This window comes from Nannobrachium achirus (assembly GCF_963921795.1).
Source record: "Nannobrachium achirus genome assembly, chromosome: 12".
Lineage (NCBI taxonomy): Eukaryota > Metazoa > Chordata > Actinopteri > Myctophiformes > Myctophidae > Nannobrachium > Nannobrachium achirus.
The window spans coordinates 32,991,610-33,011,157 of record NC_137832.1 but is presented as its reverse complement, the minus strand read 5'-3'; the positions used below and the strand labels follow the sequence as shown (position 1 = coordinate 33,011,157).

Here is a 19,548-nt window from a genome sequence, read left to right as displayed (position 1 = left end):
TGTTTATTTTGTTTCTTATCTGGAAATACATGGAATAGAGAATACAATTTCATTTCAATTCAATTCATTTCATTGTGTGTGTGTGTGTGTGTGTGTGTGTGTGTGTGTGTGTGTGTGTGTGTGTGTGTGTGTGTGTGTGTGTGTGTGTGTGTGTGTGTGTGTGTGTGTGTGTGTGTGTGTGTGTGTGTGTGAGAGAGCGCTCGTGCGTGCGTATGTGGCTGAGTGGGTGGCTCTTTGTGTTGGTAGGGTGATGGCAGGCAGTGACCAGTGATGCAGTGCCTGACATTAGCTTTTAAATGTACGTCACTAGCCATGCACCTAACACACAGACAACAAATTCTCCAGAGAGCCACAGAACAGAACTCAACAGGTAAGTAGAAAAGCCCTGACTTTTCACCATTCTTATAAACATTTTAGACATTTTAGAATTGAGAAAGTCAGCACAGTCTATCATTTTGATTAGAGTTATATTTCAAACGTTATGAATTAATTTAGGTAGATAGATTGTACTCAGCATTGTATGAGATTTGGTGGGCCTTCCAGCAGAGAGTACTGAATTTGGTAGATCTGCTTTTGGCTTCTGTATACACCAACCCCATTGAATACCTTGTAGGATACATCGAAATTAGATGTTGTCCATGGTTCAATTTAGAATCTCTGCAATCTGGGAACAATCTTCGTAACCAAAATGGGTGACCACAATATGTAATTGTTTTGGATTATTGTTACGTTTTATTTGTTACTAAATTGAATACCTTGTAGGATACATCAAAATTTGATGTTGTCCATGGTTCAATTTAGAATCTCTGCAATCTGGGAAAAATCTCTGTAACCAAACGGGTCACCACAATATGTAATGGTTTTGGATTATTGTTATGTTTTATTTTTTACTAAATACTTAAATTCATATTTATAATCATTCATTCATCATTAATATAAAATATATTTACTCAATGACACTGTAAATTAGTTTAATTACTGTGTAATAAAATTGAATAAATGGAATAAAATGTGTTTGAATCAATGCAGGAATGAACATTTTGTTTGCTCATTATTTTGTCAACAAATCTTTTATAGGAATTTGACCACTGACCTTTGTGGTGTCTATAATTCTGAGAAACAACAATGTGGCTGTTGGGAAAGATCAGGGAAGGCATGGAGAGCATTCCCCTTGATCTGAGTCAGCATGTGGGGAATGGTGAGGATCATCTCGGCCTCTCTGCCAAAGCCAGTCTCTCCAGAAAACTGCACCACAATGTCCTCACTCCAGACACCATACCGGAGTTCTGTCTACCTCCAAGACTCTACAAGAAGGGCCCTCTGTTGGCCACTGAGAGAACACAAGATTACCTGCACAATCAGAGTGAGATACACAGGGACCATGCTTCATCAATCACAATAGATGTCAAGTTTAAGGATGTGGATACAGTAACTACTGAGTCCAGAATGGCCAGAAAGAAGCCATTGCCATTCTCTGCAGAGGGATACGGCCTGGCAGGCATGTATGAAAGCCCTAATACTTTGCGTAAAGAGTCTCTTTTTCACTCTAAGATTCCTGGCTATATATTGGACAGAAGCCTGCCTATGAAAGCAACCAAATTGTTACATGAAAGAAATCTGCAGAAAACAACCTCATACAGATTCCTTCCTTTGTTCTCCTGTGAAAGCCTATCAGATACAGGAAGCACTTCTTCCTCCAATGACTCTTCGCCCCCTGGCTCCCCACATAATTCTTCCTCAGCTAACCCCTTCTTATTAGACAGTGAAGAAGACAACTGTCAAGGGCTGAAAAGGCCTCCCACTACATTAGTCTGTCCCTTGAAAGCAGCAATATCCTGCCCTCTGCTATACAACGCTAGAGAGGAGAAGGGGCAAAGGTGGAAGAGGGAAGCATCGCCTTTAACATGCTTTCCCAATCACTTACCTAAATCAATGAGCAGTTCAGTCAGTCTGGCCCCACCCATACTCTTCCCACTGGATGTCCTCCACTGTCAGGAGCGTCTCCAGCAGGAGCACATCCTCCTGCTGCCGGGACGTGGTAGGATCCGGCTGTCCGCCGAACGCACTGCCTTCACCTCCTTCACTTTTTGCTCCCTCTCCACCGTCCGAATTCGTGTGGTGTCCGTGGAGGACCTGAGGGATGACGGAGACCAAAGACCTTTGAACTGTGCCCTGAGTCTGTGTTTGACCCCAGGCAAGATGCAGCGTCAGAACAGCACCACCATCAGGAACTGCCGCAGTCCTGTATTCAATGAAGACTTCTTCTTCACAGAGCTGAGTCAGGAGAACATTCTGGTACTGGATCTCAGGGTGAAGGTGATTGATAAACCAAGGTCAGCAACACTGCGACGAGGGAAGGTGGTAGGAATAATTACTAAACCATTAGCTCAGTTAATCTCTGTGAAATCAGTAGAGCAACAGTCAACTGGGCAGACAAACAAATAACTAATAAAACATGCTCGATATAGTGCAGACACCCACCTTCATCTCTGATGTCCTGCTAACATACTGTAGTGTTAGTGTACATGTATACAAAATACAAATACTATATGTTGACGGTATGTACATTTCTATTTTCAAATGTATACTATCGGTATTCTTCTTTTGGATGTTTCTCCTAAGTATAATTCATTTGGACACTTATAATTGTAAATATTTGTCTGTATACTAGGGTTCTGTACCAGGATCTCGGTAGGACCTGCTTAAATAAAAGTTTAAATGAAAGGTCCTATGACACGCTGTTTTTGAAAATATGACCTTCTTGGCAGAGATAGAAATGTGCATGCATGCCCATACTAAACTAAAATGTGGTAATTTTCCTTTACTTGAGTGCAGACATTGTTCTGCTCAGTGCTACTATGTGGCAAGCTTGTAGATAATTTATACTACTAATCCATTTAATCACAGAGTCAAATTTGGCCCGAAGAGGCTTCCAACGTGGGATGCCCCCAATAAGCAGCCAAACGGCTTGCAAAACCCTGTGCTGTCTCTTTTGGTAGCCAAAACCCTTTGCTGCCTCTTTTCTGATAGCCATTCATAGCTCTGAGGGGTGTTTGGATATTTTGTCTGGGATTAACAGACTATTTTTATCCAGCACACTGTAAATATGTGTGTCCTTGTATTTGTATCTATAATGTGGATTGTGGACATAAATATTGTTACATTCTGTGATCGGCTATGTTCACAATAAAATAAAGAAAGTCATCATACATTTACTGCACATCCAAACAATAGTGCAGGAGAGAACAGGTGAAAGACAGGAACACTCTGCACAGTGGATAATGCTCCCATGAATATTTATTGTAAAACCACCAAACAATGTGTTATATATTTTCATTGTATCAAACAGAGCTCTTCTTCTATAGCAAATACCAGACGTGCAGAACTTGTTTGGCACAATTCCACATTACATATACATTAATGAAAGTGACAACATGACCCCAAATCACACTAACAAGCTTAATGTATGCAACTTTTGAATAATCACAATTTCCATCTTCTATAATTGATAACATAATTGATAACTACAGTACATAAGAGACATTAACAACACTCATTGCAGAATCTTTGCATAGTTTCAATTAAATGTTCTATAGCCTAGTAATAGTATTACAAGACTGACAATTCAATTTAGTTTTATTCCTGATAGATATTAATCCTGCACATTAATAAACAGAAATGTAAATTTTAACTTAAACCTGAATGCCATTAAATATGCAGTACTTACTTGTACAAAACAAAGACAGACACTTACTGGGATTTCGGCTAAATGTGTTTCAATAGAATGCAATTCAATAGCTTGACTAACAATGAACCGCATATAAATCTCATCATTAGGACAAAACAATTATAAAAAAAAAGCAAATGAACCCTTCTATATACATTAGTCTAATCTGTATGATTGACACTGACAGGAGAGATGATCAGAGGAGCAGAGTTTTCACCACTGTTGTATAAATGTGGACTAAAGAATGGATATAGTTTTTCAGTGAAGGTGCAGCCAGTGAAAGAGTAGAGATGAACTCTTGCCTCCACATCATAAAAGGAGACCAGACCCTCCTCATAATCCACAAACACTCCCACTTTCTGGACCTTCTCTCTTACAGGGAAGAGGACAAGAGGGTCAGCAAGAGCCTTGTACTCATTTCCATTCCTCAACCATATAGACCAGTAACCATTGTTGGGGTTCGCTGCGATTTGTCCCTTCCTGTTGCTGGACTCTCTGACCACTCCTAGATCCCAGCCAGTCTTCCCTTTAACCTGAACCTCATAGTAAAACCTTCCTGAGGAGAAGCTTTGTTTTCCTAAGACACAGACACATTGAGAGAATCTCTCTGGGTTGTCTGGGACATTCTTATGTACGTTTCCAGGACTCACTTGCTTTCCATCCTCCGACAGGATGAGTCCAGGGTGTGCTGTATTAGGGTCCAGAGTCACATCCACTGCATATTGCTGGATCCTCCTCAGCTCAACATCACGCAGGTTCTTCTCCATCTCTTGACTGAGTGTCTTCTCCAGCTGAGCCACAGCTGTCCTAACAGTCCCCACATATGAAGACTGAGGGACGTTGACCTTTGTCCAGTCCTTGGTGGGTGGAGGAGTGTTAATGGATGTGATGTTCTGGAGGAGGTGGAGGTGGTCTTCAGTGTGTGAGAGCTGCTTCAGCTCAGATCTTCTCTTCTTTAATTCACTGATTTCCTGTTGCAGCTCTTTAATGAAGCCTTCAGCCTGTTTCTCTGTTGTTTTCCGTTTCTCCTCAATCAAATCAGTGAGCTCAGCCTGGCTTCTCTCAATACAGCTGATCAGAGCAGTTAAGACCTGCACACTGTCTGCCATCTCTCTGTCTGCAGCTTTCTTACTGAGCTCTACAGATTGTTGGACCTCCTGAATCTTCACTTGTCTCTCCTGGATCAACTGCTGAATTTCAGCCTCTTTCTTTCCCAGCTCAGCCTTCTTTTCTTCATAAGCCTCTTCCAGAGATACAATTTGATGTAACTTGTGGTCTGACTCAGTGCAGAACTGACAAACACACATGTAGTCAGTCTTACAGAACAGCTCCAGAGGTCTGTCATGTTTCTGACACAGAATATCTTCCAGGTTCTTTACAGGGTCGATTAGTTTGTGTCGTTTTAACCGTGTGACTCTGTGATGAGGCTCCAGGTGAGTCTCACAGTAGGAGGTCAGACACACCAGGCAGGACTTCAGGGCTTTGAGTTTGGTCTCAGTACAAACGTCACAGGAGACTTCATCTGGTTCAGCAGGTTCTTGGTTTATGCTGGAAGGTGTTTTCAGCTGCTTTGACTTCCTGAGCTGATCAGCCATTTCAGAGACGACCTTGTTAACAGATAATTCTGGTCTTGTATAGAAGGTTTTGTTACATAGTGGACACTGACAAACATCAGTAGTGTCCCAGTAATGTGTGATACAGGTGTTGCAGTAGTTGTGTCCACATGGAGTGCTGATTGGATCAGTGAACACATCCAGACAGATGGAACACAGGAACTGCTCTTCAGACAGGAGAATGCTGGCAGACGCCATTACTACACACTGGGAATAAAAGTGAAAGAAGACATTTTGTTTAGTTGGCTGGAAATTATGTTTTTGCCCTTGTCCGTCTGTGTTTCTGTAAGCAGCTAATCTGTGGCATCACTGGACTGACCGGTGTGAAACTTTGCTCTCTCGCTCCCAGTAGGCCAAGGAATAACATCCACCCCAAATGATTCAAATGGATACAAAACACGCCCACCAAATCCAGCGACCTCGGAAGGGTCGCGCTAGTGACTAGGCAAATCCGGCGACCTCGGAAGGGTCGCACTAGGTATTCCTAAGCATAACACTATGCACCTAACCTTATTCCTAAATTTAATCTCAGTAAAACTAACGCCAAAACCTACACCAAAAACGAAACTTAATATCAGTAAAACTATGCCTAACCCTAAACGTATTCCTAATCTTAACCTCTGTAAAACAAATGAAAGTATACAAGAACATCTGGGGGGCAAGCTGTTCGAGGAAAAATAATATGGGGCCTTTCAAATTAGCCTTATGGTGGCATTTCCCTTTTTTCACCTACAACTCTTGAACTGTACCTGCAGTAAAAATGTCTTTTGAAGATACAGTATCCACAACTTTCCAACATCACATCGTGCATTGCGCAGAAGGCGAGCGGCATTTCCGGCGTCGCAGCCAAGTGTGATCTACAAGCTCACAGCGGTTGCATCTGCAACGCGACGTGAGCTTGTATGTCTGCTGTTAACCGGAAGTGTCCCGCAGATAATGCTACAGTAAAGTCTTGCGGAAACAGGTGGATAGGCTACTGACATTTTACGTTTTCCTTAAAACACCCTCTTTGCTAAATTGGTACACTACTACACATCCTCTCTGAAGTCATGTGATTGAGACGGATCTTTCAGATCGCTTTCCGGCCGATTAGCTTAGATTTGCAAGCCCTGGATAGTCAACCAGGCCCGGCAGAGATCTGCGCTCAGAGGAGCACACTTCTCCAGTTGTGAATCTGATGCTCATATTAACTGACACACACATAGACTATTAAGCCGGCATCATAGTCGCCTGGGCGGTGGAAGGCTTTACACCGCGGTGTAGTCTTTTCGAGTCTTTTTGAGTCAGGAAACTACAACGTTACATCATTCCTCGCGGTGGAGAGCTTTACACCGCAAGTCCCAACACATCTCTCTGTTTTTACTATCAGACAGACAGGCTCTACACCCCGTTCACTGATTGGTCGATCTAGACCAGTCAGTCACGGTGTACAGGACTCCACCATGAGTGACTATGATGTCGTGCACTTATTTTCTGACTTGAGGTGGAAAGCTTTCCACCTCAAATTCGCGGTGGATAGCTCTCCACCGTACACTCTGATACGGGCTTTACAGTATGCAGGCTACTTCCTGGTAAATCCCAATTTTATTTGAACAAAGATTGGACTAATAGGAATTGAATATGAAAATAGGTCAGATTAGCTCTGGGTCCATAGCATTAGAAGAAGAGAGAGCTAATAGGGCAAGATCAAGTCTGTATACTTTGATGTAAATATTATTCTCTCTTAATGAATTATATAACAAATCATTATCGTATTACTCACCTGTGTTTATTGTTGTCGTTATTTGAGTAAAAAAAGGTTTTCTAGAGAGTGTGTTGTTGTTCACTGCCACCAAACTACTTTCACTCACTGTCTGATAACTTTCGTTTCACTATATCTGCATCACTGAGAAACTCCTCTTGTGCTGTGGCCGTTAACCCTTTACTAACACCAGATGGTGGAAGGACAACATCTGAATTATTACTTATTGGACACTAATAAAACTTAAAGTAGCAAATAGGCTACCACAATATCCACAAGTTTCCAGTGTCCCATGAGCCCTTGCATGAAATATGGGTATCACTTCCTGTTCCTTTTAGCTGTTTCATTCTGATTGTTTGCTTTTGCTGCTGTGAGCCTGTGGCACCTGAATCTCTGCATGGTGATTACTTATTGCTTTGTTATTAAAGTGATTTGAATCAGCTGTGTGAAGGAAGTGACGCACACATTAACATACCCTTTCCCCAGTAAACTCTTTGTGAAACTTGTGGATACAAATACTCTGTTACAGTGAAAGTGACTTGGGTATGAAAGTAAAAAAGTATTGATTGATTGGCATCAAATTATAAGCTAATTAATTACAGTTCCAAAGTAAACATTTTTCAACAAGCTCACAGTGACACCTCTGTTACAGAACAAACACACTGTCAGAGTTAAGGGGAGACCTTGGATTTTGAATGTTGAGAGAACCAGTGCACTAGAACAGAACCTACCATAACCGGACCCTCACCAACACAAGAGAGCCTCACCAGACACCTGTCCCCAGGAACACTAACAAGCAGGTGGTCAGACTGGTCACAAGTCAAGACGACCTGCCCTTTAGCCTTTAGTGGCAAAAAAAAGAAAAGTCGATGCCAAATGCTGGGTTTTCAACAAAAAATGTACTTGTTGGAGTATTTATTTAGTGAAGTCGGAGGTAAAGCCGTGTGTTTAGTTTGCGGGGAGCACTGCCTTTTGGCCCGGCCCTGCACAATATTTTCTGTTGATCATGTGGCCCCATGGAAAATTAATTGCCCACCCCTGCTGTAGAGTCTACAGTGTACAGTGGACTCACTCAATGTAATTTGAAATAAATACAAATCCTTACACACGTATGCATGAAATAATACAGTGTACAGAAGTTTAGTGGGTCTATAAAGTGCTTTGAACTTAAAAAGAAAAACAAATCGTGTGTCTTTGTGAGTTTGTGTAAACCGTGTAGCCTACCTTGGCTTTTGTCGATTTTCGAGTTGTTTAGCTTTTCTTTTGCCAACCTGACATGATCTCACGCTGCGTATAAGTCAACGTTCCGCTCCGCCCAGTATGTTGTCATTTGACGTCATTGATTCAGGAAACAGTGTAAGCTGTCGCCTGTCACCATTACAAGACTAGTCAGTGGATGGATGTAAACATGGTGACAAGGAGCAGGAGGTGAAACGCACGGACGGAAAGATGGTTTTCGAAAGCCTGGTGGTAGATGTCCTCAACAGATTCTTAGGGGACTACGTTGTCAACCTCGACTGCTCTCAACTCAAGCTCGGCATATGGGGAGGTACAGCTAAACATAATCACACCTTTTATAGCTAGCTAGCTAATGGCTACTAACGTTAGCTGGTTTGATTGATTGATTGAAGGCTTTATTAGAAGTTTGCATAGGAAAATGTACAGATTCATGACGGTACAGTTCACTGGTACAAGGTCTACTAAAAGGAGATCCATGAAAAGACTAAGCTTATTTCAACAGGAAACCATTAAAGTATCTCATATAACATTGAATGACAGACAAATAGAACACAGTACTATGCAGTAGATATGTAAAGAAAAAAAGAAAACAGTAGGTCTATACAATCAGTAAGTACAGTATATACAATATATACAAGGAAGGGGCAGGTAACAGTAAGTCTAAACAATCAGTATGTACAGTATATACAAGGAAGGGGCAGGGAGGGTAGGGTTGGGCTAGGTTTTTACCAGTTGTGAACGGCTGCTGCCTGTAAGTGGTTTTTTAGGGCAATTTTAAAGGATGCTAGTGATCCACACTCCTTTATGGCCTTCGGTAAGGCATTCCACATTTTTGTGGTGTAGCAGAAGAACGAGTTCGACCCTTTCTTTGAGTTGACTCTGGGTTGAACGTGATCTGTGGCACTGCCTCTGGTGTTGTAATTATGGACATCCTTAACGTTTTTAAAGTATTTTGACAGGTACTTGGGTATCATAGTGGTGTAGTGTATCTTGTACACCAGGCCCATTGCAAGTTGCTGTACTCTGTCATCTACTCTGAGCCACCCCACTCTTAACTGGTGAGTAGCGGTGAGGTGAGTCTGATTGGGAAGGTTAAGCAGGACCCTAATTAGTTTATTTTGGGCTGTTTGGAGTTTAGTTTTTAGGGCTTGTGGGGCGTCACGATACCATACGTGGACTCCATAGTCAAAGAGGGGCTGGATTATTGCACCAGCTATGGTCTTCAGTGTGTTGAAGTTGACCATTGGGGCGATCCTCTGTAGGAAACGAGTTCGTTGGTTGATTTTTTGTATTACTTTTGAAGTCATCTTTTCGCTGGAAAGATTAGCTTCAAGGATACATCCTAAGTAGGAGATTTCGTTTTTTCGTGTTATGACCTTGTCACCCACTTTGATTGTGAAGTTCTCTACCTTTTTGAGGTTATGATTTGATCCAAAGAGGATGGACTCGGTTTTGCCCAGGTGAATTGATAGTTTGTTGTCGTTAAGCCATGTGCAGATCTTACTCAGTTCAGAGTTAAGTGTCTTTTCAACCTGCAAGTGGTCCTTGCCCGAGACTAGGAGAGCCGAGTCATCCGCGAACAGGAACAGGTTGCAGTCGCAAGCAGATGCCATGTCGTTCACGTATATTAGGAACAACAGAGGTCCCAGTATGCTACCTTGGGGAACTCCACAGCTTACTGGGAGGGGGGGGGACAGGGTACCGTTAATCTCCACCACCTGTTCCCTCCCCACCAGGTAAGATTGCATCCAGCTCACTGCTGCGCTGTCAAGACCGATGGCTTTTAGTTTCTCAATCAGAATAGCATGATCCACGGTGTCAAATGCCTTCTGGAGGTCCATCATGACCATGCCACTATACTTGCCCTGATCCGCTTCGCGTTTGATTTGGTCAGTCAAATAGAGAAGGCATGTGTCAGTGGAATGGGATTTTCTGAATCCAGATTGGAACTCGTAAATCAGATTATTCTCATCGAGATATCTTGCAATCTGTTCGTAGACTATTTTCTCCATGACTTTGGATATGGAGCTAAGAATGGAAACGGGGCGGTAGTTTCCAGGGTCTAGTTTGCTACCTTTTTTATGCAGGGGGGTTACTTTTGCTAGTTTGAAGTCCTGGGGGACATGACCCTGTTCGATGGAAAGGTTAATTATGTGGGTAATGATTGGAGCAATGGTGGCGGCTGAATCTCTGAGAAATCTAGCTGGGATTTTATCAAGGCCAGTGGCCTTGTGTTGAGGTAGGGCGCTCAATTTTTTAAACACTTCATCAGTTGTCACTGTGGAAAGTTTAAAGCTGTCTTTACTGACGCCCAGTTTTTTGTAGAATGTATTAACAAATTCTTCACCATACCGCCCAGATGGGGCGACCAGTCTTTTGACCAGTGAACGGGCTGTGGTGGTAAAGGTTTTGTTAAAATGGGTAGCCACTTCACCTTTGTCAGAAATGAGAGCGGCGTCCGTTTTGATGTTTATGTTGTGGCATATGGTTTTTGATTTTAAGCCTAATTGGTTGTTAAGCAACTTCCATAGGTCTCGTGGGTTGTTTTTGTATTCATCGATTTTGTCGTCGATGTAGTTTTTTTTGGCGGATCTAACTAGGGCGGTTGTCTGGTTTCTAAGTCTCTTGCATTGAGCAGTAAGATGCTCAATGTGTTTTTTGAGGTCATGGTTGAATTTTTTCTTGAGCTTTTTGCAGCACTTTCGTTTTTCATCGTATTTTTTGTCTCTGAGTCTAGCTGATTCTGCAATATCTGAGTTATACCATGGCTCTTGGCGGGCTTTAACCCTGGTGGTATTCAAGGGGGCCACGTCGTCTAGAGCATCGGTCAATTTGGTTTTAAAACCGCACCATGCTTCCTCGACATCTGTACACTGCAGCTCTGGGGAAAAGTCTACACCCGCTAGTTTGAGATTAAAAGCCTCACTGGAGTAGTTCTTCAGGCTTCTAGCAACGACAGTTGCTAGGCATGGTAGCAGGCATGGTAGCAGGCATGGTAGCAGGCATGTGAGTGTCATCATGCAGCTGTCAGTGTGGCCAGTATGTGTCAGAAACAAGAAGTGCACTTGTTTTCCTGTTGCTGCATGACTGAATCCATGAGATATCTTTAGCGAACTTTAACAGTATCGTATTGCTAGTGGCCGCTTTGGGGCAAGACTGTTATTGGCCAGTGCATTTAGGGCATTCATAATTGCGGTTTAGAAAGATAAACAAAGCAGTCAGAGACTCTATAGTCACACCCTTTCTGACAGCCACGGTTAGGAATGCTTAACCTCTTTTACAGAGCGACCCATTGGTTAACTATACAATATGTTTCCTTATCTAAGAATATTACAAATCCAAGTAAGCGTAGTTATTCTGAACATTTCCGAGAATGCAGTACAGAACGAACCACGCTCCTTCTTGGTTGTGGCAATCTTTTGTCACCCATTCAATTTATCTAAACCTGTGTAATGACAGGTAGTTCTACCGTGACTCTGTCAACCCAACTGTACATAATTATGATGTTATGGCTGCACTATTAATTACAAGTTCAGATGTACTGCAATGCAATGAAGAAAATCCAAGACTATCATAGGTGTATTTTATTGAGTATGATATTACACATATTACCGTGTAATAGCGATAATTGCACCCACATAAGTCAGCTCGCTCCTTTAGTGGTCTTAAAGTCTTTACTTAAAACTAATTTTACACTAATTTAATAAAACTAGTCTGACTTGATTTCATATAGATGCGAAAGCTAGTCAGGCTAATTCAATAAAACTAGTCTAACTTTTATATAGATTCGAAAGCTAAATGCAGACTCAATAAAATGTGAAAGTCTTGACCCAAGGATAGGCATTCCTAGTTCAGTGGAATGGTAACAAGGGGGCCTGGTGTACAAGATACACTACACCTCCAAGATTCCCATGTACCTGACAAACTACTTCTTAAAGGTCAAGGATGTTCACGACCACAACACCAGAGGCAGCTCCACTAATCATCATCAACGTAGATTTAACACTAAACAAGGCTCTAACTCGTTCTCCTGCTACACCATCAACATGTGGAACGCCCTTCCTCAAGCCCTAAAGGAGAGCAAATCCCTAGCCTCCTTCAAAATTGGTATGAAAAGTCACCTTCAGACAGCTGCTACCCGTGACTTGTAAATAGACTAAGCCCCCATGCCCCCCCCCCCTTTTTTTATTTTTTATTTTTTCTGCCTTTGTATTTGATGTTATGCTTTTGAAACTGATATTATCCTAGATAAAGTACTATGTTCTATCCGTCTGTCTTTCAATGTTATATGAGATACTTAAAGTGTGGTTCCTGTGGAAACAAGCCTCGGCTTTCTAGGATCTCCTTTTAGTTGACCTTGTACCAGTGATTTGTACTGTCATGAAACTGTACTTTTTTCTATTGCAAACTTCTAATAAATTCTTCAATCAATCAATCAAACAACACCTACTTGTTAAAACTTGTTAAAATTCCCTGTCCTTTTCCCTGTTTCGGTTTGTGGGTTTGTTTGACCGTGCATACAGTAATAGTTTGTGTATGTGTATATTAAGCTACAAGTAGCCGTTTGGTTGAATGCACAATCAATTCTCTGTCATCTTAGCTCTGCATTTGAAATCTTATATTCTACTGTTATATCCAGCCAGACTCTTGATGTGGAGTGAGTCATACTGTAGCAGTTCACCAAAGGTCATTTGAACAGAGAGTAATGTCGTGCTTGTTGTCACATACACCGTTTTAGTTTTGCTTTCTATTTTTATGTTTGTGAACACACACTCCAAGGTATCTGGTGGCTTATAATAGGGATTTGTACTTAACGAATGACTTAATAATTGATGAGTCAGACGGCCTGACTGTTGACCTAATTCAGTAATCAGTATACAATGAACAAAAGACATTGCTGCTTTTGACAAGACTGCGTGTCTAGGCTCCAGGTAAAACGGCACTAATCTATTTACTTTGAAGCAATATGTGAAAATACCCTAAACAAATGCTTCCTTTACCTCAGGTGATGCTGTGCTCAGAAATCTTGAAATCAAGGAAAATGCCTTGGTAAGTTAAAATGATGTATAGTTACTGTTCGCCTAACAATCTAGGTCTATTAGTAATAGATTGTATATCTTATCATGGATTCATTGTAGAATAACTTTTATAAATTATTCTGTAATATTTAAATGTTCTTATTTTTTTCAGAGTCAACTTGACATCCCTTTTAAAGTTAGAGCGGGCCACATAGGTGAGTTTCTGGTATAGCACTTTGCCGCACTTTGCCGCACTTTGCTTTTTACCACAGCAAGCATGCATTGACTGACTGTGTTTGTTTCAACAGGACGGCTAGAGCTGAAGATTCCATGGAAAAACCTCTACACCCAGTCAGTGGAGGCCACACTGGATGGTGTCTATCTGCTCATAGTCCCCACAGCCAGTGAGATCCTTTTCTATGTCTTAAAAGTGTTCATACACGCACAGTCGTGTTTCCATCTAGTAGTAACAACAACAACAACAACAACAACACTGTACTTCTGTGTCCAACACGGAAAAGAACGTAGTTGATTCATGGGGCCTGTGATGAAGATGCATTGGTTATATGGTATCCATAGCAATACGCATCGGAGCCTCCAGCAAAGTCGGTGGCTGCACAGTAAACACAGAAGTACATGCTTTTGACCTATTTGTTATTTGATATACGGTATGTGTCTGGAATATTAAGACTAAGTACTATTAGTCTACAGTTTTACTCATGTCACAGAGCATGTAAATAACTTCTAAAACTCACAGGGTAACTTCGTATTTTACTCAAGGTGCTGGACAAGCAGTCTGGGATCCTAATCAGTACACAGTAAATAGACAACTGGGCTTTTGCCGTTATTAACTCGCCCAAAGTACTCATTATGACACACCATGAACCCTGACCCAAATACTGTATGTTTTCAATTTAACAGCTTTCAAGAGTTTCAGCAGTATGTGTGTTTTTGGACACTGTGTATGTTGGTGAATATGTGCTAACAGTCATCCCGTCTTCTCAAGGCATAAAGTATGATGCTGATAAGGAAGAGAAACAACTGCAAGAGGCTCGCCAGAGAGAGCTGCAGAGGATTGAGGACACAAAGCAGAAGGCTGCCGAGCAAGGTTAGCCACTGGTGTAGGTGTGTGTGTGTGTGTGTGTGTGTGTGTGTGTGTGTGTGTGTGTGTGTGTGTGTGTGTGTGCACGCACGCATTGGTGCGTCAGTGTGGCAATAATATAAAAAGGTAATAATAATGCTCTCAATCATTTTAGTGACTGTCAATTTTTATCACATGCCTATTTTAATGATTCACAGTGTAAACAGCAACACAGCACTAAAGTTTCTGAGTGCTGTGTTGCTGTTTATACACAACTAGATCTATGTTAGAGAGTGTGTAAATATATGACGCGGGTGTCGCCATTCCGACATGTCGCCACTCCGAAATTGACTTCTTATTGTCGGAGTGGCGACACTTCCATAGAGGTTAAGTTTAGGGTAAGGGTTAGAGATAGGGTTAGTGTCGGAAATGAGACATGTCGGAGTGGCGGGGTGTAACCAGATGACGCAGGTAGGGGGCAGGGTGCTCTATATAGGAAACTAAGGCTATAGACTCTCAAGATGTCTAGATGACTTACCTAATTCAGGAGCTCTGAAAATGAGTAATAAAAACGGTGGATATCCAGTCATTTGTAGATGTAGATGTTTTATTTTAGCTGAATGTTCATCAATTATGTCTTGTCCCGAATATGGTTACCAGATTTTGTGAATGCTGTGTTATTATTGGTTGAATACCTTTCGGTCTGAAAAGCTTTTCCGATGGAAGGTGCCATATTTGTCTTCTCAAATGACAGTCTCAGGCATACACAACACACAACATACAACACAAGAGATGGGCTGGATTGAGCAACTAGGAAGCCGAGGACCAGCATTGTGTAATTCTTCTAAAGTGATGTTATACTGTGATTGACAGAGGACCCAAAACTAGAGAAGCAGGACACCTTTGTAGAGAAGCTAGTCACTCAGGTCATCAAGAACCTACAGGTCAAGATTTCTAACATCCATGTCCGCTATGAGGATGACGTGAGTATTCAAATATACTGTACTTCTCACAACAACAACAACACTGGCATTAACATTGACCGTAAAACAATCACCATAACCCTTCACTTTAAAATAAAGCATTTTACACTTCCCTCCTTTTTCTCTCAGGTGACCAATCCCAAATGTCCATTGTCGTTTGGTGTGTCACTGAAGAACCTCAGCCTCCAGGTAATGTGGTGTATCAGTGATTAGTTCACTCATGATTAGCAATTAACTTGTATTCCATCAATAATTTAATATATTTTACTGTGTAAGTTCTTCTTCACTGTTAACTTTCACAGACTGCTGATGAGAACTGGAGACCCTGCCTTTTGGATGAGAATGCTAAGCTTTTCTTTAAGGTATAATATAAGAGTGGGGAATGGGATTAATAACCTGAGCTTTAACATGACATTGAAAAACAATGCTACACACATTCAGCATGGTATTTTGTGCAATGGTTAGTTGTTTCTCTGCTTAGTAATAATGATGTGTTATTCCACTTTGCAGCTTGTGCAGCTTGACAACCTGTTTGCCTACTGGAATGTCAACTCCCAGCTCTACTCTAATCACAGTCCAGATGAAGCTCTGGTGAGTCATTCTGACCCTAATCTCTCAAGGCAGACGAAAAGGAACAAAACAGAGTGGGCGTTCCCTTTTATTTGACGATGATTAGCCAGACTGTTCTGACCCTACTGTGAGCTAAGAAGACAGTGTCAGGTATGCACTTGTTAGACATGCCGTGGCCTGTTTGGGTCAAAGCCAGCCTCTTCATTGTCTTTAGAACCAGGCCAAGCCTAGTTAGACAACCCAGGGATCACGCTTTACCACTTGAGACACTTTCTCAGATTATTCTGCATCTTGTTGCTTAGTTTTGAAAGGACACTTTCATGCACACTGGGATTAATGCACATTTCACTGAGCCATTTATTTCAGGCACTGAGGCACTTTAACAGACTTGTTCTTGCATGAATGGTTTTGAAGATTGCGTCTTCAAATTGATATAGTGCATTTAGCAGATGCAGCAAAGAAAGAGGATGAAATACTTGATGATAAAAAGGTGGATGGGGGTAATGTCTGCTTCTCTCTGCTTCTCTTTATCCGTAGAAGTGCACATTTAACCATCTCTTTCTGTGTCCTTGGTTTCACAGCAATGTCTCAAGAGCAGCATGGAGATCCACAGCTCTGTACACACCAGTCATGACTTCAGTGAGTGTCTCATTGTCAACCAGTCCTTAGAACCGGCACATCAACTCAGAAAGAGTTATATTGTATACCTCTGGGCTTACATAGTGTGAGTGATGTGCATGCCAGGTACTGTTAACTGGGTGAACAGGATTTTAGCAATCAGAAAAAGCCACACATTGTGAAATGAAACGCATAATTCTTACTCTACTCACCCACTCAATATCACAGCGTAGCTATTAGTCCGGAATCTTATAGATTGGCTCTGTGTGCACAGATTTGTTTGTTTTCCAGGCTATTACAGTCTACTTTATCCTTTGGCCTCACATCACTTTTCTTGTTGTTGTTCCACAGTATTTCGTCCGATTACAGCGGACGCTAAACTCCGGATGAATCCAAGGTCGGATGTAGATTTCTCCTCTCCTAAGGTGGACCTGGTAGTCAATCTCCAAGAGGTGGCCATTGAGCTCAATAGACCACAGGTAGGCATTTGTGTGATTGTATGTATGTTCACATGTGAATGCATGTGTGTGAAGGCTTAGGCTACATACAGTGACGTAAATGTCACAAAATTGAGAAACAGGAAAACCTCTAGAGAACCTAGAGATTTCATCTCGGTACTGTAAGTAACTGATGACCTATGCCCTCCCTCCTTGCAGTATATCAGCATTCTGGAGCTGCTGGGCTCAGTGGATATGATGACCCGTAACCTACCGTTCAGGAAATACAGGCCAGAGGTCCACGTTCACCACAATGCACCCATATGGTCAGAAAACATCCATCCTTAACCTATCTAATACTCCTCATGTTTGGTACCAAACATTGGACGTGGATTAATTCATAATGAATATTGCTGGCTGTCATGGCATGTTTGTGACTCCCCTGCAGGTGGCGGTACGTGATCACAGGCATCATGGAGGTGGATGTGAAGCCCCGCCTTCACATGTGGTCGTGGCAGCACATCCGCCGGCACCGGCAGACGGTGAAACGCTACCGAGAGCTCTACAAGGAGAAGATCACCAGCAAGAAACCCACTGAGGAGCTGCTCAGAGAGCTGGAGGTGAGGCCGGGATGAGGAGCAGAAGCAAGAGGGTTGGGGTGTAGGGCTCTGGTTCCCAAATGTTGGACACACGATTTTTATGGGTCAAGACTAAAGGGTCCTCAGAGTTACTACAGGGGGTCCTCCAAATCTTTGTGTGAGAGGTCAAGTTTATTAAGTATTGACGGCTCAAGTGGTTAAGTTAAATATCTGAAAACACAAATTGACATGAATCCAAAATACACAATGATTGTGCTGTCAAACGATTAAACTACATGGAATCTCTGAAAAGGTTGTGGGGGTCCCTGCTTCATCTCTCTCTCAACTAAGGGGTCCTTAGCCTGAAAATGTTGAAGACCCCTGGTCTAATCAATGTGTTTCCTCTGTCTTTACCCAGGAGCCTGAGAAGACGCTGGATATATTTAACATCACACTGGCCAGGCAGCAGGCTGAGATGGAGGTATTTGTAATCAATTTATGTCAAAGTTTAAACCTGTGCAAAAGTGTGCGATAAAAGACAACTTCAAGGCTTCTGCCTCTGGTAGGCTGACCAGTGACCACAGATCAGTCAGTGTTCAAACCACTTGACAAAGATCACAGTTAAAGGAGTAAATCACTCAGAAAGGGCTTATTTTCTATCGATTACACACACCTTGATAAACTATTCCTTTAACCTCTGGTTGTAGCTAGTGACAGATTCTTTCTTTGTCTTCTCCTATCTGTTGTCCAACCAGGACAGAGATGAAGCACCACTCTAAATGGCTTATGTGTTGTTCTTTCCCAGGCGAGCAAGGCGGGCCTGCGTATCTACCGTCCTGGAGTGAAGATGGAGGAAGAGGAGTCGCAGGGCTGGTTCGGATGGATGTGGAACTGGGGAGGAGAACCTGATGCACAGCCTAAAGAAGTCAAAACTGGTGGTAGGCTATATGACCCATTAAGACCTGTGGCCAAGTCTACAAAATGCCTTTGAAATCTGTAGTTCTCAAACTTTTTCGTGCTAAGGACCCCCAAATAAATTGATACATTTATTTGCCTCCCCTCCCCCATCGGTGTTTTGTGTAAAAAACTTCAAAAACTAAAATAACAGATTTACAAGCTTACAAAAGTGACACACTGTGAGCTTGTATACCAGCTATTTTTGAATAGCCAATGCTAAAATCTAAAATGACAGAATTGATGGTTATATACTGGGAAGCAACTAGGCTTAGGCTACATACTGTGTGTTCATGTTCATCAGTTCAAAAACTCCCATCATGTGTTTCAATTTAATTTGCTCCCTCACCTAAGGTTTTGATGACTTTATGACCCCAGCTGAGAAGGCCAAGCTTTACACTGCCATTGGATATAGCGAGGCCGCTGTTAATCACAACCTGCCAAAGGATGTGAGTTTCTGCCCTCCGTGAATGTGTTTGAGACCACACAATGTCATTGTCATGTCATCATGACATTATCAACATCAATCCCATATTCAATATCTTTCTCTGTTCTTTTCTTTTTTCCTTTTTCAGTTTGAGGACATGAAGATTGATTTCCACATGGAAAAGCTTTCTGTGTCCTTCAAAGACAACAACAAGGACCAGAATGAGATCATCAAGTTGACTGTTGGAGAGCTCAAGTCCATTCTCACGCAGAGACCTGGAGCACAAGCCAACAAGTACGTTCTCTTTAATAAGCCATTTAGACCGGGTACGCATTATTGCGCATTATTACTTTAACCATTATTTTATGCTTTAACTGTTGAAAAATTTGTAGATTGAGCTTGTAGATATGAGCTTGTAGATCTGCTATTTTTGAAAAATCGTGAACATTAGTCTTTGAATATTTTTGACCCGATTCTATAAATGTCTTCTAAATCCTTCTAAATCAGTGGTTCTCAAACTTGTTAATGTCAAGGACCCCAAGATTACATGTATTTGGCCACA

The 19,548-nt window shown here is 41.9% G+C and overlaps 3 protein-coding genes across 8 annotated transcripts in view; 2 read left to right on the top strand and 1 right to left on the bottom strand.

The window, feature by feature from the left end:
- Positions 1 to 1,125: 1,125 nt before the first annotated feature.
- On the top strand, positions 1,126 to 2,445 carry LOC308295530 (C2 calcium-dependent domain-containing protein 4C; the record flags this gene model as incomplete). Its single annotated transcript, XM_080738582.1, has 1 exon — positions 1,126 to 2,445. One exon carries the CDS (start codon positions 1,126 to 1,128, stop codon positions 2,443 to 2,445), a length of 1,320 nt encoding a protein of 439 aa, XP_080594708.1.
- A 1,443-nt stretch (positions 2,446 to 3,888) lies between these two features.
- On the bottom strand, positions 3,889 to 5,541 carry LOC308296235 (E3 ubiquitin-protein ligase TRIM21-like; the record flags this gene model as incomplete). The annotated part of the gene is made up of 1 exon (XM_080739420.1): positions 3,889 to 5,541. The coding sequence occupies exon 1, from the start codon at positions 5,536 to 5,538 to the stop codon at positions 3,889 to 3,891; it is 1,650 nt and encodes a 549-aa protein (XP_080595546.1). The 5' UTR covers positions 5,539 to 5,541.
- Positions 5,542 to 8,484: 2,943 nt separating this feature from the next.
- vps13a (vacuolar protein sorting 13 homolog A) overlaps positions 8,485 to 19,548 on the top strand; it is a 63,203-nt gene continuing 52,139 nt past the window's right edge. For 5 of the 6 annotated variants that reach the window (XM_080739287.1, XM_080739283.1, XM_080739284.1 and 2 more), the window contains exons 1-17: positions 8,485 to 8,630; positions 13,326 to 13,369; positions 13,511 to 13,553; positions 13,647 to 13,742; positions 14,345 to 14,446; positions 15,293 to 15,402; positions 15,532 to 15,591; positions 15,705 to 15,764; positions 15,913 to 15,993; positions 16,554 to 16,611; positions 16,942 to 17,069; positions 17,247 to 17,353; positions 17,476 to 17,647; positions 18,024 to 18,086; positions 18,411 to 18,543; positions 18,914 to 19,008; positions 19,135 to 19,280. In XM_080739287.1, coding sequence (XP_080595413.1) covers positions 8,531 to 8,630; positions 13,326 to 13,369; positions 13,511 to 13,553; positions 13,647 to 13,742; positions 14,345 to 14,446; positions 15,293 to 15,402; positions 15,532 to 15,591; positions 15,705 to 15,764; positions 15,913 to 15,993; positions 16,554 to 16,611; positions 16,942 to 17,069; positions 17,247 to 17,353; positions 17,476 to 17,647; positions 18,024 to 18,086; positions 18,411 to 18,543; positions 18,914 to 19,008; positions 19,135 to 19,280 — 1,598 coding nt within the window. In that variant the 5' untranslated portion in view covers positions 8,485 to 8,530. Of the gene's footprint in view, positions 8,631 to 13,325; positions 13,370 to 13,510; positions 13,554 to 13,646; positions 13,743 to 14,344; positions 14,447 to 15,292; positions 15,403 to 15,531; positions 15,592 to 15,704; positions 15,765 to 15,912; positions 15,994 to 16,553; positions 16,612 to 16,941; positions 17,070 to 17,246; positions 17,354 to 17,475; positions 17,648 to 18,023; positions 18,087 to 18,410; positions 18,544 to 18,913; positions 19,009 to 19,134; positions 19,281 to 19,548 lie in introns of those variants that run through there. The other variant, XM_080739286.1, reaches the window with a different exon arrangement.